The following is a 17298-nucleotide window of genomic DNA, read 5'->3' as shown; positions in this document are numbered from 1 at the left end:
TGAAGTAGATAAACCTTTGATATGGGCTAATATTGAACTCTCAAATTGGTGAGAAGAAAATGGATCAATTGAATCATTGAGTAATTATAATTTAATTATAATTTAATCCTAAATCATTGAGTAATTATAATTTAATTATAATTTACCTGTTTTGAAACAAAATGGATTCATGGTATATTAAAAAAATGAAGGCAAGATTTCAGGGAAAATGGCATTTTTATCAAAATAAGCTTTTCCCCTTTACACTTAATAACCAACTTTTGAAGTTATGGGATCAAAAAGGTATGAAATTGGTGCAAGATTGTTATAAAACAGGATATTTTATTTCTTTTCAAAGAATGAAAGAGAAATATGATACATCTTCAAATATTATTTTTTTCTTACTATCAAATTAAAGCCTTATTTTTGGATAATTTTGGACGTACTTTATGGTTACCTAGATGGTCTAAGTTTGAAATTTTACTTACTGAGGGTGGTAAGAAAGGATCTATATCTAAGATGTATGCTTTATTACAGAATAAAATGCTTAAGCCGGATATTCATAAATCTAGATTGAAATGGGAGAAAGATTTAGGTATATGTATTTCTCAGGATGATTGGGTGAATCTATGTAGGGATAGTATGACTAAAATTGTAAATGTAAGGTATATTTAACTCTGGAAAAATTAAAGAAATATAATTTTATTTCTTCAGATTTATGTTTTAGATATCATAAGGAGGTAAGTTCCTTTCCACATTCTACTTTGTCATGTGAGACAGTGAAATCCTTTTGGAATAAACTTAAGGAATTTCTAGAAGTTATTTTGAAAGTGAAATTTCTGTTAGATCCTGTGGTGTTTTTGTTGGGTAATATTAAGAGGATTATCTTAGAATCAAAATTAAATAGATTTCAAATCACTTTTTTGAGATTGGCTTCAGCTGTGGCCAGAAAATGTTTGGCAATTACTTGGAAAAATTAGACTGATTTGAGTATTCAGAGATGGCATATGGAGTTGAAGTCTTGTATTCCATTAGAAAAGATAACATAATTTACGTGATAATTATCTTTTTTATTGTAAAACTTGGAGCCCGTATTTGGATTATATGGGGTTGAATTATTAAATCCTCTTTCTGCACATTCATGGTGTTCCTCCAAACTATGGTAATTAACTGACAAATTTTGATGTTATGTGATCTCCTTTTTCTTTTTTTTTCTCCTTTTATTTTGGGGTAGATTAGAGGTGGGTGGGTTGGGATGGGTGGGTTAGGGAAGGTGGTAGGGGTTTTAGGGGATTAGTTTTCAAAATATCATGTATATATTTTGTGTCTTTTCTAAGTTTTATTCATTAATTGTATGTTTAATCATGATTCAATAAATAAAATTTTTTAAAAAACACCATCATCCCCTCAGTACTGATCGTCAAGCACTAAAAGTAACAAGATCTCCTCACTGACAATCAACACAGCCGCACTTCAAAGATGTGTACTTAGCCTGCTGCTTTATTCTCTCTACACCCATGACTACATAGCAAGGCACAATACAAATGCCATCCACAAATTTGCCGAGTACATGACGGTCATTGGCAGAATCACAGACGCCGATGAGGAAGCATATAGAAGTGAGATAGATCAGCTAGTTGAGTGGTGTCACAACAACAACCTTGTACCCAACATTAATAAAACTAGACTTCAGGAAGAGTAAACCAGGAGCATACAAACCAGTCCTCATCGAGGGGTCAGCAGCAGCTAATTTTTAGGTCCTGGAGCTCACCAAAAATGGCAACAAGGAGGTCCCAGAGCAGCCCCATGAGGTGCCAAAGCGGAGTTCCAGTGAACTCCGGCAGCACTGCACCCCTGGTCAGCAGTGGAAAGGGTAAAGAACTTCAAATTCCTGAGTTTCAGCATTTCTGAAGATCTACATCATGTCGATGCAATCAAGAAGGCTCTCCAGTGTATATATTTCCATTTCATTAGGAGTTTGAGGAGATTTGGTATGTCACCAAAAACTCTTGCAAATGGAGAGCATTCTGACATTGCATCACTGTGGAGGTGCCAATGCATAGGACAGAAAAAGGCTACAGAGAGTGATGAACTTGGCCGGTGGCACAAAATTAATTGAAAACCTTATTTATGTTGTGAAAAGTTCTCATTGCTTCATAATCATTCTGTAAAAGTGTTGAAAGACTTACTGTATCCTGAGGTACAGAAGGGCAATAACATCTGCAGCAATGCAAAGCGCTTTAATCTTTGATATGTAGAGACATGCTGATATATCTCCTTTAATTTGACTGGCTTTCTGATTGGCTGTGTACAGGCAACAGTGATCTTCAGCATCCCAAATCTGGAAACAAGAGAAATTGAGTATATTCTGAAATTATTATAAATGGAATACAGTAAAAAAAAAATCAGTCTCTTGCACCTATCTTGGGGATTGGTAAATGCCGGATAAGTGAATTGCCTAGTGGCTTGAGATTGCGTGCTGTGTGACTGGAAAAGGGGGCAGCAATTTTAAACGTTCATTTTTTTTTACCTACAGTATTTATTTTCCACAATTTTTTTTTCCAGTTGCTTGAGGCTGCCAGTTGCTTGAATTCCTGATTACGGGGATTTTACTGTCTTACTTGAAATTATTAAAAATACACAATTGTTTGAGATTATTGTATGCTCCCAAAAACTAAAATTCCAAGTGGATAAGTTTTCTTGATTAACAAGGCATTGATAAGCTTCTATATTAAATTTTTTTAACCATTTATTTAACCTCTGAAAAATCTATTTGTATTAAAAGTAAAATACGCTCATTGTTTGACACCGCACTAAATATTTGCCACTTAGGCCCTGCAAATTTTCTATCTTGCAGCATACAAAATTCTGAAAAGTACCCCAATTCAGCTGTGTGTGCTGTTACACTGCTTTTCCTTTCTGTGTTTTTTCAGGTGTAATAAGATTTTCCATTGTCTTCAAAATGAGTGTGTCAGTGCCAGGAGTCAAATGTCATTTTCACTTGGTCAAATCTAATATTGACACTGAACACTGCGGTTCATGGATAACACCCTCTTCTTTGACTGAAATTCTGAACATGCCTTTTTTGGCTCAGTTTCCACGTCTCATTTTTATGCTGCGAAATAATTTTCACTATTAGAGATATAAATGGAGACAAGATGACTGGGAGCAGGTCAATGGGACTGGGCAGAATAATAGTTCGGCACAGACTAGAAGGGCTGTCAAAGGGCTGTTTTCTGTGCTGCAATGTTCTATGGTTCTAAGACCACAGCTATCAATACATTGCCGTGTCTCTACGTGTCAGATATATTCTTACAGATGGAATTCATGCTGCATTAATACAAAATCTTTCTATTTATCATGTTTGGATACATTTCCTTTTTGAATGATATTAATTAATGGACATTTATAATTCATGTCAGTTTATGCTACAGCTCACCCTTCCAGGCTCAACTGAAAACATAGGATCTTAATAGATGGATTCAAAACTGAACATCTCATTTACTAATTTGTTTCACCACTATACAGGCCTATAAAGGTTCCGATAAAGGTTTAATCTAAAGTGGAAACATATGCAAATATTTTACTAATATGTCCCAATACCAAGATAAGCAACCTAACAGAAAGCATGATGTGAGCTTTAAGCCCTGAAATTCACACACCTTCACAGTGTTGTCAGTGGAGACAGAAAAGAGCTTATTGTCATCAGTGGAAATGCAAAGAAAGCATATTGGAGCACAATGGCCTCTCAGCAAACCAGTGGGTTTCCTATAAACAAATACACACATAAAAAATAGATACTGATCACATTTAATTATAAATATAGTCCATTATTTCAATACTTGTACTTCTAAACTGAGGATGTAACAATCACAGAAATTACACACCAAGTTTTCATTTTACATTTCTATTGTCAACATCTCCTTTCTTGAATAGTCTCACACCACTACTAATCCCAACAAAAATGGTAACGGTTTACTCCCCAACCACCAATAATGAGACCGTCAGTAACCACCAAAATAATCATTGAGAGTTACAGAGGTCACATTTCTAATTCCGCCTTCTGTCCGTCCAAATGATGCTCTACCATGTCGACTCTCCTACCTGATATTAGAATTATGAGAAATTGCATCTTTTTAAATAATAGGTTACTGCATCAACATTCTGCTTAATGTTCATTCACATAGTCCAGTATTCTAGCAAACTACAACCTGTGGTTGTAGACCCTGAAAGCAGAACCAAAGCCAAAAGCCAAGGTTCCAAAGGCTCTAGTCTAAGAGACCATTTGCTTTTCATTGTACTTTGGGAACTGGGCAACATTCAATTATTAATTTACAGGATGGAGGCAGAATCACAATTTATACCTGTAACCTGCTACCATAGAAAAGGTGATGGCTCAACCATTGATGAAAGTTCCATCACCATGCAGCCTGACACAGAAACCCAAAAGCAATGAAGGAATGGTATTTCCATGTTAGGATAGAGGGCTTCTTGGAGGGGATCCCATTGGTTATGGTGTTCCTATGTATCAGTAACCTTTGTCCTTCTAAACAGGCATTCAATTGATCTTGGTGAGTAATTGGTGCATTTTATAGATGGTATACAATGTAGCCACAATGTGCAGCTACTAGATGAATTGAATGTTTGGAGAGACATTTGGAAAGTCAGTCAGTTCGGCTTTTTTGTTCTGGATGGTATTGAGCTTCTTGAAATTTGTTAGAATTGGACACATAGGGTAAGTGTACAGCATTCCATCAGTTCTCCTGGCTTGTATCTTGTAGATGATGGAATAGCTTTGTGGGATCACTAATCACAGAAAGCCCAGTCATCTGACCTGTTCTTGTAAATGCAGAACTAAGTTTCTGGTGTTTGCTAGGATTATTTATGATGGAAGACTCTGCAACAATAATACCTCTGAATTGCAAGGGTCAATGTTTGGAAGTGGTCATTATGGAAACGCAAATGTTGGAATCTTGAGCAAAGTATCGAAGGTCAGAAGGGGAACAAAGCATTGAGGCTGTCCAGGAGGCAAGTAATGTGCTGTTCCATCCTACTGGAACTATTCCTTCTGAACAGCCTTAAACTTAATGACATGAATATTAATTTTTCTAATACTAGGTTCTCTCAACTTAATCTGGTTCCATTGCTTCCATCTCTTATTATCGATTCTTGTTCTTACTTTACTTCTCTAACTCACCCCTCCCTCCTTCCCAATGACCTTTTCCTGTCTCTTCACTTCTCCCACCTTCTATACAATACCATACCTTTATCTCCTCCCCAGCTTTTTCCCCCTTCATATACATAGCATCAATAAAGGATCCTGGCCCAAAATGTTGACTGACCCACTGAGTTCCTCCAGCTTCTCACTGTTTGCTGGTATTTGTTATTTGACACAACAATCTGTGTCCATGTGATATTTTGGTTTTGCTAGATACAAACACAGACTGTTTAATCTTCTAAAGAGTTGCAAATGAACTGAAAATGATGCTAGCAAACAAGATATATGAAAGAAAAGTTACTGATAAAGCAGATGAAGGTGGATGGACACATTCACTGCTCTAAGGGATTCCTATAGCGATGTCCTGTGTTTAAAACTGATGACCAGCAACAACAGCTATTATTTTTTTCAGAAACATGCACCCCATGATTCATACTAACTGCAGTTTTTCCAGGAGTCATTGATAACACACTTAGTTACATGTGACCTTGGTAGCAAGACCTCGCCTGAATAATTCAGTTTTTCTATCCATGTTTAGACCCAGCATAAAATGAATTATCATGGCAAAACCCAAGATCAGTAAACAGCATCACATTGTTGGAGAATTAATTTAATAGGTCATTCCTTTTTTTGAAAAATCATAACTACAGTTAATTACCTCTGCACTAAGTGGGGAGATTGCTTTTGTCATTATTTATAGCAAAGCTGGAAATACTTCTTGCTGCTTTAATCATATTACAAAGCAACAAGTGTAATTTAACATTACAATACGATTCAATTTCTTCCTGATTCAATCTGGCAAACCACTCCACAACTCTGTTCTCCTGCACTGTTCTTTCTATTAGCCACTGGGCCTTCAGTGATTTATTGAAATATAAAAATTGAACTTTGAAGGAAGCAGTTTGGAGCAATCCAAACTGTGTGAACAACAGGATATTAATACTAGATTTCATCTCCACCTTACCCAGGAACATAAGGGTTCCACATCCGCACAATCCTGTCCATTCCACCTGTCACTAGTAGGTTCTTCTTCTTACAGAAATCAAAAGTCTTTACACCTTTATGGACACAGAATACAGACTGATCACACTCCAGCCTCTTCTGAGGGACACAAGGACTGAGACATTTTGTGGCCTTCCCTTCTTTCCAACATTCTTTCATCTCTTTTATTTGTTTTTCCAGGTTGGTGGTACCTGTTGTGCAACCTGCAGTCGACAAAGTAGCAAAAAAAAAATCAACATAAGAAAACAATTCAACAAAATATGAAAAAAGAGTTTGTCTTGCAATTTTAAGATGCAAGAAAAGTAGAAGGTTATGGGTGTGAGATAGGGAAGGATTACACTGCTGTGGAGTTGGTTTACATGGGTTAGATTGACATCGTAGGCCAAACAGCCTGTACTGTGCCATAATGTTCTGTTCTCTCTCATTTAGGCTACACAATGCTCTAGGAAGCAGGAGTGGAAATATCATTCTATAACTAAAGACTCCCCTTCTCAACATCAACACCACCACCAATTTCCACATAATGCCAGAAAAATTTAATGACACATTATTAAACGTGGTCTATTTTGCTCACCATAGAAAAAGTTCAGTTTTTGTGTTATTTATCTTACTTTTAAACATATCACTATCCACAGCCAGTATCAAGGCGGGGAACTCGTGGGCCATGACCCCCAAATGAGTTATTGAGGCTCCCCCACCCACCCGCAGGTCAAGCCTTTGGCACAAAACTTTTTAAATTAATTTATATTTATCATGTGCTTAAATGAAATGAAATAAAAACAAAAAGAAAAGAAAAGAAAATTACATACACGCTTGACATCATAAAGGAAGTTACATTGTGATGCGTGGAATGCACATGCGCATGTGATATCATAACGGAAGTTGCATCGGGATTGCAAGCAATGTCCAAGCCAGATTTAAACCTGAATAAAGTTTGGTTTAATCTCCATGAGGACTTGTCTGAAATGCCAGAGGGAGTGGGAAGTGTGACAGCATGGTAGATAGAGGAGGTCCATGGCAGGTAAGGCAATCCCCCTGCCCCCCACTGAGTGTGTTCTTGAAAGCAGTTTGTGGCCCACCCCTGCTGCAGTCACCCTAATGCCCCCCCCTCCCCTGGTTTGATTTCTTCTGACAATGACCCTGCCACTATCACTTTAATCAATAGACATCCACTGTCACTATTCTCCATGTTCCAAATCGAATATGTGCAATCAGAAGTATTTTCCAACATGTGGCCTTGCCTCAGTATCTTTCCCTGGACTGAACGTACTGCTGAATTACTTTACATCCTGGTCACAGAGGACACTAATACTGGAAACTAGGCCAAAATGTGCCCTATCATCCCTCACTACTAAAAACCCAACACAGGATACCTTTGGTTTGCATGGGAGGTTCCCAAAATGAAGAAGCAGAATGGCCCCAAGAGCAAATGACCAAGAGATATTGACTGGAATATAAGAAGCCCAAATGGCCCACACTTTTTATTGAGTCACTCAAGACTGCTGCAGCTTTCTTGGATCTACATTTCCCTCTCTTGACCACAGGATTATGGGAAATGATGGTAACGCTGACAGACGAATGGAGAACATAGAGACCTAGAGGGTGAGTTACCACCTCCACATATTCAGAAGAAGGAGGCCAGCTTGGATTGGGCAGAATTGGGAAAGGAGGAAATGATTGGGTGGGAAAACAGCAAAATATATTGTAACTATACTTTATTTTACCTTCTCCACCTTAAGCAGTAAAACCTCACACTGATTTCCACTGGATTTCACTTGTGACCAACGTCCCCACCACCCACATGACAATTAATAATTGCACTATTTCTGAAAGGTCGAAATAATCCAAACTGCAATCTACCTTACAATCCTGCAGGATGGGTCTATCAGTAAATAGTGAAAAGGTGTGCTCCCGGAGCTACTGCAATGGCAGAGCTACCACTGGTGTGGATCCACAGTGAGAAGTAAGAGGAGACACAGGATGTTTCATCTTGTTTGTATGTGTGAGTTCTTAGACAACACATGGATGAAGGAAAAGGCGCTTTAAAGTTGATATGAACAACACCATGAGGCCAAGGCTGCAAGTTTCCATTTCAGATCCAGCAAACTGTGTGTCTCCTGCTCTGTGTATAATCAAACGGTAAGGCATTACTTGTTGCCTTGCAACCACGATCACCATCATTACATGTCCCTTTCTTAAAACAAAAGTAGCTTCCTTTTAACTAACATGTTTTCTTTGTATAAATCTGCAATTTTAACTTTAGCACCAAGAATTTGCATTTTCATTATTATCAACATTTTTAAACTTGTTTTGTGTGTTCACATTTACATACACTAAAACATGAAGAGTGAATAAGATAGCACTGCTTCATTCTAATAACAGGAGTCTTTAAATTTGCTCAATGAATCTCTTATGAGGATTCACATATCTTGATGATCTCCTGATTGATTGGCCTTGAATCTGAGTAGTTGCCTCAGACGATATTTTCTCAATTCAGTCACATACTGATCAATACGTTCTTCCGTTTTGTGTATTGTTAGGTCTGCTTTGTTCATGAATGAGTGAGACAAACACCAGGCTGAGTCGAAATCAGGGTTCTTTGTTCTTTATTACCGGATTGTAACACTTGCGACTAAACATGTTAGTCGGAGAATGCATTCTGCCGTTATCAGCAAAATGGTGATTTTTTATACCCTTGGATACATGCTTAGAACATCATCATATCATTACTTGTCCAATGACTAAAACTGTTGCTATCCTTTCCCTGCTAGCTTCCTGCCTCTCAATCCATCAATGTCTCTCTTATCTTGTAAGTACAAGGATGCATTTACATCTTGTTACAGCCCTGTACAGGGCAGGGTAACTCCTTACACATTCCCATCTCATGATGTTTTACCTTACAGTATACATGTGAAAAATCTGTGCCTTTCAAATGTCATGTTACATTTAGATTTGCAGTATGCCTCAAACTGTTCCATTATTTTTACCAGTTTCATTTTGTCTCCTTCAGCAGCAAATATGAAGTTATTATATACCTCCATGGCTTCATAACCCATGACATGTAAGAAAACTGACGCTTTAACTTTATCACTTTTCTCATCAGCTCCGACTGCCACTAAATACAATCCAAAATGCTGTTTAAATCTGTTCCAATTTTCAGCCACTTTACCTGTCAGCTGATGTAATCCTTGCATTTTTAACTGTGTTAGCTTCTCTTCACTGATCAGTTGCTGACTTTAGATTTAATCTTTAAAGTATTTCCTTCATCTCACTTCTGACACCATGTTTCATCTTGCATTCGTATGTGCAAGTTCTTAGACAACACACGGATGAAGGAAAAGATTCTTTATGAGGCAGGCCATGAGGCTACAAGTCTCCATTAAGATCCAGCGTACTGTGTCTCCTGCTCTGTGTCAGCCCCTGGTGGCAGCCAAGTCTCATCAAACAATAAGGCATTGTGAGTTACCTTGCAACCACGATCACTATCATTGCACAGGACTCCTCTACCACCCAACTACCGACAGTTATGTGCAGGCTTTAAATGGTCTGTTAAATGAACCAACGATGTTTTATTTTAATATCCTATGACTGCAGGGTTTGGACCTAAGATGATGGCACCTATGCTGGCAACAGCCGTGAGAGTTTGTAGACTCCAGGGTAGCAGAGAACTGGCACAGGCTACCAGAAAACAGGAAGACTACCCCAGGAATAAGGAGAAGCAAAGGAGATGGTGGGGCAGTGACCATGGCACAGACCAGTGAGAGGGTCTGTGGCTGAAGAACACAGGTTGTGGTCAGAGGACTCACATAAGCTGTGGACTGCTGGAGACTGGCTCGAGACTGGCTGAAAGGGTATTAGGTATTGGAAACGGGATGCAGGAGAGTGCTGAGGGGAGGAAGGACTCCTGAGGGTCCCCAGGCGCTGAAAGCTTCCTAATCATGTTGGAGGTTTGGATCTGGAGCTCAGGTTGCTGGATGACTTACACTGAAGTTTGTGTGGCTACAGAGGCTGTGGGAGTAGTTGAGGCACATCTATGGATACTTCTTGATATTCTATTTCACCCCTTTTGAAAAGAGTACCACATGGATAGATTATGCAAAGGAACTTGGTCCACGTTTGATATCATTCAGAGCAGGAGCTATTAACAGGGATTTTTCAATTATACATTAATAGTCTGTAGAGTAGGACTGCCACTTCACACAAAATTACTTAAGAAATATCAGTTTTAAACCTTCACTTACCGATTACCAATGCTGTGGCTTCGTGATTGGAGGAAGTTATGACTGCTGTGATTGAATCATAATACTTCAGCTGCAAGAAAAGAATAACCATCAGTAAAATATATATAAAAATGCAAGACTAATTGAAATGAAGGAAGCATAATGAAAACAGCCTCATAATTGTTCTCTCACAGAAATGACAAGGTTTACTTCTGTTAATGTGCAGATCAGACAGTTAAGGCACTCACTCCCTCTGCTTTAGCAGTATTAGCAAAAATCCCAATCATATTAAATAACTAATCTCTTTTCACTTCTGGAGTGATGACCTCATCACTCAGGGAATTAAAGGGTTATCATGTGGAGCTCTTGGTCTGTACTTGTTGGAATTTAGGAGAACAAGAGGGAATCTCATGGAAATGTTTCAAATGTTGAAAAGCATGAACAGAGTGGATGTTTCCCATGGTGGGAGAATCTAGGACAGTGGTTCTCAACCTATTTCTTTCCACTCACATACCACCTTAAGTAATCCCTTACTTACCACAGAGCATCCTAGAGAAAATTAAGTGTTCAACTATTATAACAAGTATTAAATTTTCTTCTCTTTAGGGTTGTTTTTTCAACTTTTTTCAAAATTTATAGATCAATTATTTTTGGTCCTTATTATTCTTTTTTTCCTTTCCCTTTATTTTTGAATCTATTAATATTGAAATTAATGGTTGACATCTGACTTTGCCAGCAATCGCTCAGGTTGGGGTTAAAAATTAGATTAGTTTCTTTCCTTTTTTCATTAGTAACATGGATCATACGTATCTTGTTTAGTATTGTTTATCATCTGTAATTCTATTTTTATCTTTACCTGAACATCGTATCATATATATCTATGCAACCAGATTTTTTTTTCAAAGTGAATAAAAAGATTGTGTGACAGATTATGTTGTGTTTGTATTGTATATAGATATGTTTTGGGGAGATAAGATGGGGCAGCTTTTTTAGTGTAGGTCACATACAAACACTTTAAAATAGATCTTATTTAAAATACTAGAACTCTGTGGTGACCTGAAAGAAAAAGGTTGTCATCTGGAGAACCCTGAGGGGCCAAGTTTCATCGACAAGACACTGAAGTGGCTAATTAAAAAAGAATCAGTTGTGAGTGTCCAGTGTATAACAAATCTCTCTGAAAATCGACAAGAACCTTCCTGAGCAGTAATCATTTACCTTTCAAGCACCAAAACCTGGTGAACTTTGTAAATGTTAAATCCTGTCCACAGTATAAGAATTGCCTGCAATCAGTGAACTTGGAGGAATGAGAAGAGAGATTGGACTGTGAACCAAAGAACTTTTCTAAACTTATGTACACCAAACATTATGTACACGTGAGCTTAGAATTAGAAGGGGGTTAAGTTAATAGTGATAAGTTAAAGTGTGATCCTGATTTCATGTTTAAAGATAATTAAAAGCAATTTTTGTTTAAGTAACCATTTGCCTTGGTGAATATCTATTACGGCTGGGTTTTGAGTTCTTCTGGGTTTCAACAATTGAAAAAGAAATTCTAATTGAGGCTGAGGCAAACGCTTCCCTGTGAAGATCCCTAACCCTCAATCCATTGGTTCCAACATTTTGACTGTGGGTGGGATTATCTTAGGCTGGTAAGAATTTTTTTTTAAATTTCATCCTTTATTTAACCCTTGAAAGGTTCAGGTCCTTCACTGTCGACTGTCGATCCATGTACAAGATCATCACCTTCCTTGGAGGTGGCAGTGACCCAACTCAACCAGGAAAATTACCAAACGACTACAGCATGGGATAGGGTTACAAGGTTTTGGAAGTGGATACATCACATAAAACTCTTGGGCAATGGCAAGGGGGAGCATTCATGGGCATGCGAGGTGCTGTATCTCCATAGGCTCATGGCCATTGCTCACCATCAGACCCGACCCTGCCTGCGTCACTAGCGTCTAGCTTGATGTATGCTAGTGACTCACCACCTGCATGCGCCACTAGTGTATGGTAGTGATGCACCACGCAATAAAAGCGGGGCTTTTGGCTGCTAAGTCAGAGGGATGGAGGAGGTTTACATCCGTTCAGCAGGTAGGCCACCAGCACCACAACCCCCCCCACCAGCTAAATAAGTTTACGATTATTGGACTGTACCCCCGTGGTTACCCTAATGCCCCCCTCAAACACTCACTCTGATGCTGACCCTATCTTTTATACATGCATCAGTAGAACAGAATTGTTGGAAATTGGTTCCAAAGAGTTCAATTGATAGCAAGAAAATGGAAGAGATATAATAAAAGAAAAAAAAATGTGATAATCTTTTCCAGCTGATCCTCCTCAACCCCCTCCAACCTGTGTCTCCAAAGTTACTGATAAAGTCAATGTTGTACCCAATCAAGACATGCCCAAACTCCTATTCACTAAACCCCATCATCTCTTTGACATCATAAGCCCATAAGACATGGGAGCAGAATTAGGCCACTCAGCCTATTGAGTCCACTGCATCATAGCTGATTTACTATCCTGCTCAACCTCATTCTCCTGCCTTCTCTGCGTAGCCCCGTTTCCTTTCCTAATCAACAACCTATCTACCTCTGCCTTTATATATCCAGTGATTTGGCATCCATAGCTGTCTGTGACAACAAATTTCACAGATTCATTCTTTATCTCTGGATAAAGAAATTCCTCCTCAGAGATATTTTTGTATTCTTTGGCTATGCCCTCTAATCCCAGACTCCTTCACCACAGGGAACATCATCTCCACATCCACTCTATACAGGCCTTTCAGTATTCAATCATTTCAATGCGATCCACCTCATGCTAAACTCCTCTCCCCCCTTTCTTAACTCCAGAGAGTACCATCCCTCAGCCATCAAACGTTCATATGATAACCCTTTCATTTCAGTGATCATTCCAAAGCCAACATATCCTTCCTTAGATAAGGAGCCTAAAACTGCTCACAACACTCCAAGAGCAGTCTGGCCAATGTTTTACAGACCCTCAACATAATATCTCTTCTTTTATACTCTATCTATCTCAAAATGAATGCTCGATTTACCACCAACTCTAATGCAAGTTAACCTTTAAGGAATCTTATGTAAGGTCTCCCAAGTCCCTCTATCTTTGATTTCTGAACTTATTGCCCATTTGAAAAATCGTCTATGCCTTTACTCCTTCCAAAATGCATGTTCATGCACTTCTCTACGCTGTATTCCATCTGCCATTTCTTCGCCAAATCACCCAACCTGTCTGTCTTTCTCCAGACGTAGTGCTTCCTCAACACCACCTGTCCCTCCTCTTATCTTTGTATTGTCAACAAATTTGGCTGTGGGTGGGATTATCTTAGGCTGGTAAGAATTTTTTTGTTCATGATCAAATCATTGACATATAATGTGAAAAGAAGTGATCTTAGCACCGAGCCCTGTGGAACACTACTGGTCACCAGCAGCCATTCAGAAAAGACCCTTGTTATATCCCCACACTCTGTCTCCTGCCAGTCAGCCAATGTCAAACATCCATAAGGTATCTCAAACACCCACTTGCCACTGCAAGTTTTACAACACAAGATACATTTCTCACCTGACTGGCCTGTAGCAGGTTTCCAGACTAACTGTGGTGTGACCCCATTCAAAGGAGCCCTGGAATGAACACTGCCAAGAATTTGGAAAGTCAGGACAGACAAGGATGGAGTTGGGTGGTGGGGGCAGAGAGGAATTGAGGGATGTGGTGAAAGGAGTTAATTTTATGAAAGATGGTTGAGACTGAAGATAACACTCCAGCTCTTCCCATCTCACTGATGTTCTATAATGGCAATGAGCCCTTGGAATTTTCTTCATTAATCCAAATGCACAACGCTCTGCCACTGTTGCAAAATTAGCCTCCTAACTAAAATCTGAGAAATAGAAGATAATCATTCCAGATATCAGCCACATTATTACCTGTGCTACCCAGTCTTCATGCACCTTCCATCGAATGTAAGTCACATTTGGTGACAGCACAGAATTTTCTATGCTTATGCTGGGGAGATTATCCACGTTAGGACATTTTTTCCATTTTCTGTCGTGAACAAAATGACCACCAATTATAAGCATTATCCCAGAAGAGCTAACTTCCATCAGTGAAATTAAATATACATCAAAATGAAGAAGCAAACCTACTTTTATGGTTTGCTATTGTTACATTTTTATAGCTGAGCAACCAAGCATCATCAGGCATATTTGGGTCTGTAATAAGACTAAAATATTGACTAACAGGAAACTTTTAATAAAATTAAATGGAAGGGATAAATGGAAAATTGCTTAGAATTGACCACAGGTTATTTCTAAATGTGTTCAAACATTGTTCAAACTGTCTGGTAAGCACAATTTATTAATACCTCTACATTTCCCTTTTAATTTAGCTTTACGTTTTTTCAAGTTTTACCTCAACATTACTTTCCTGCCCTAGCTCCACATTCCTCAATTCTCTTAATATCTATTCATCTGTTTTGTATACACCCAGCAAGTGAGCTTTCAAAGATTCATCAATTCTCACAGTGAAGATATTTCTTATCTTTGTCTCAAGTGGCTGACCCCCCCAACTTTGCAACTGTGAACCCCTGATTCTAGACACCGCTGACAGGAGAAGACATTATTCCCACTTTTACCTCGTCAAATTGTGCAATAACTTGGTGCATGATAACCTCTCATCGTCCTAAGCTCCAAAATGCAGGTCTTGTCTGCTCTCTCCTCATAGAACATACTGTATATTCTAAGCCAAAAATCAATCGAGTAAACCTTGGCTGCACTCACTCTGCTGGATACATCTTAGTCTTGCTAAAACAATCTGCTGGAGGAATGTCAAGCAGCATCAATGGGAGTAAAAGGAAGATCAACGTTTCAGGTGAGAATCCTTCATTCTTTTCCTTCCACTGCTGCTTCTTGACTAACTGAGTTCCCTCACTGATTGTTTTTGCTCCAGATTTCAACACCTGCAGTCTCTTGTGCCTCCATTTGTCTTTTTAGTTGTTTGCTATACTCTGCTAATTTCCAGAGATTCATAGAGGACACACAAGTACTTTTGAACATCGGTGCGGACTAGAAGGGCCTAATGGCCTGTTTCCGTGCTGTAATTGTTATGTTATGTTAATACCTTTCCACCTCAAGAGAAACACAAAAACTGCAACATGCTAGAATCTAGAGTTAACAAAGAGCTGCTGGAGAAACTCAACGAGTCAGACAGCATCCGTGGGTAAAAATTGGTCAGTTAAACTTTGGGTTTAGACCCTTCATCGAGACCAAAAGAGAAAAGTGGTGATATTACATACAGTTCCCTCCTTAAAGTTTGGGACAGACATATTTTATCCTTCATTTGCCCCTGTGCTTTACAGTTTTAAATTTGCAATCAAACAATTCACGTGATTAAAGTTCACATTCCAAATTTTATTCAAGGTTATTTGTGTACAATTTGGTTTGGCCATGCAGAAATACCAGCACTGTTTTTTATATAAATAGTTCTCCCATCTCAGGGCATCATAGCAATGGTATTGCAGTGGGGTCACTACGGTTGTAGCTCGAGGTTGAAAAAGACTCTCACATGAAGGGAGTGTAATCAACACTGACTTTATTGGGCTGCAGCTCTGCCTTTTATAGGCAGCTGGCTGCATTACCAACAGGGCATGGCTTGAATGGGGCTGGCTGCCCCAGATGCGTAGGCCCAAATTGGACCCCCTGTGATCCACTGGTAGTGGTTGATTTGACCGCTATTCCTGCAGCCTATGGGATCGGGTGTCTCATCCCGCGTGCAGTTTGCTTGATCACTGTGATCCACAGCCATCTCCTGTGTCGGCCTGCAGAGCACTGGATGCAGTTAATCAATCCGACGGATACACAAGTGAAGTGTTGTTTCACTTGAAAGAAGTGTTTGGGGCCCTGGACTGTGGTAAGGGAGGAGGTGTGGGTGCCAATGTTCCACCTCTTGCGGCCACAGGGGAAGGTGCCGGGGGCGCATTTGGTGGAGAGGGATGAGTGCATCATGGAAGGAGTAGTCTATATGGAAGGCAGAGAGGGGAGGAGAGGGCAAAATATGTCTGGTAATGGGATCCTGTTGTAAGTGCTGGAAATTCCAGAGGATAACGTGTTGGATGCGGAGGCTGGGCGTGGGGTGGTAGGTGAGGACAAGGGGAATCCTGTGTTTGATGCATCTGGGGGCAGAGGGGGCCAGGGCAGATGAGCGGGAAATGGAGGAGATGAAGGTGAGGGTTGAGTTCATGGTGGTGGAGGAGAAGCCACATTTGTGGAAGAAGGCAGACCTTTTAGAAAATCTGGACTGGAAGACCTCATCTTAGGAACAGATGCGGCAGAGTAATTGAGAGAAGGGAACAGGTTGTGAGGCAGTGTAATTGAGGTGGTTATGGGAGTTGGTGGGTTTGTAATATTTGTAATAATATTTTAAAATTTGTAACATTTTTGTTTGGGATCATTGTCTTGCTGTAGGATGAAGCACCATCCAATGAGTTTGGAGGCATTTGCTCAAACTTGAGCAGATAAAATGTTTCATTTGTTGCTGCCATCACCAATTACATCATTAATGAAATTAAGTGTGCCAGTACATGCCCAGGCCACAAAACCCCTCCCATCATGTTTCACAGATGAGGTGGTGTGCTTTGGATCTTGGGCAGTTCCTTTACGCCTTCACACTTTGCTCTTGCCATCACTCTGATACAGGTTAATCTTGTTCTCATCTGTCCACAAGATCTTTTTTCCAGAAGTCTGCAGGCTCTTTTAAATATTTCTTGGCAACCTGTAATCTGACCATCCTGTTTCTGTGGCCAACTAGTGGTTTGTATCTTGCAGCCCCAACCAACCAATCTTCCCCTGCAACCGCTGCAACCGTGTCTGCCTG

The 17298-nt window shown here is 39.4% G+C and overlaps 1 protein-coding gene across 1 annotated transcript in view; it reads right to left on the bottom strand.

Moving 5' to 3' along the window:
• The window catches only part of wdr95 (WD40 repeat domain 95), a 158042-nt gene that overhangs the window by 43514 nt on the left and 97230 nt on the right, over positions 1-17298 (bottom strand). The window contains exons 11-15 of the mRNA XM_069891576.1: positions 14355-14472; positions 10441-10510; positions 6162-6402; positions 3642-3747; positions 2169-2320 (exon numbers count right to left, since the gene is read on the bottom strand). Of these exons, the coding sequence (XP_069747677.1) occupies positions 2169-2320; positions 3642-3747; positions 6162-6402; positions 10441-10510; positions 14355-14472 (687 nt within the window). The remainder of the gene's footprint in view (positions 1-2168; positions 2321-3641; positions 3748-6161; positions 6403-10440; positions 10511-14354; positions 14473-17298) is intronic.

Source organism: Narcine bancroftii, chromosome 7 (assembly GCF_036971445.1).
Source record: "Narcine bancroftii isolate sNarBan1 chromosome 7, sNarBan1.hap1, whole genome shotgun sequence".
Lineage (NCBI taxonomy): Eukaryota > Metazoa > Chordata > Chondrichthyes > Torpediniformes > Narcinidae > Narcine > Narcine bancroftii.
This window is presented reverse-complemented; position numbering and strand designations above follow the sequence as displayed.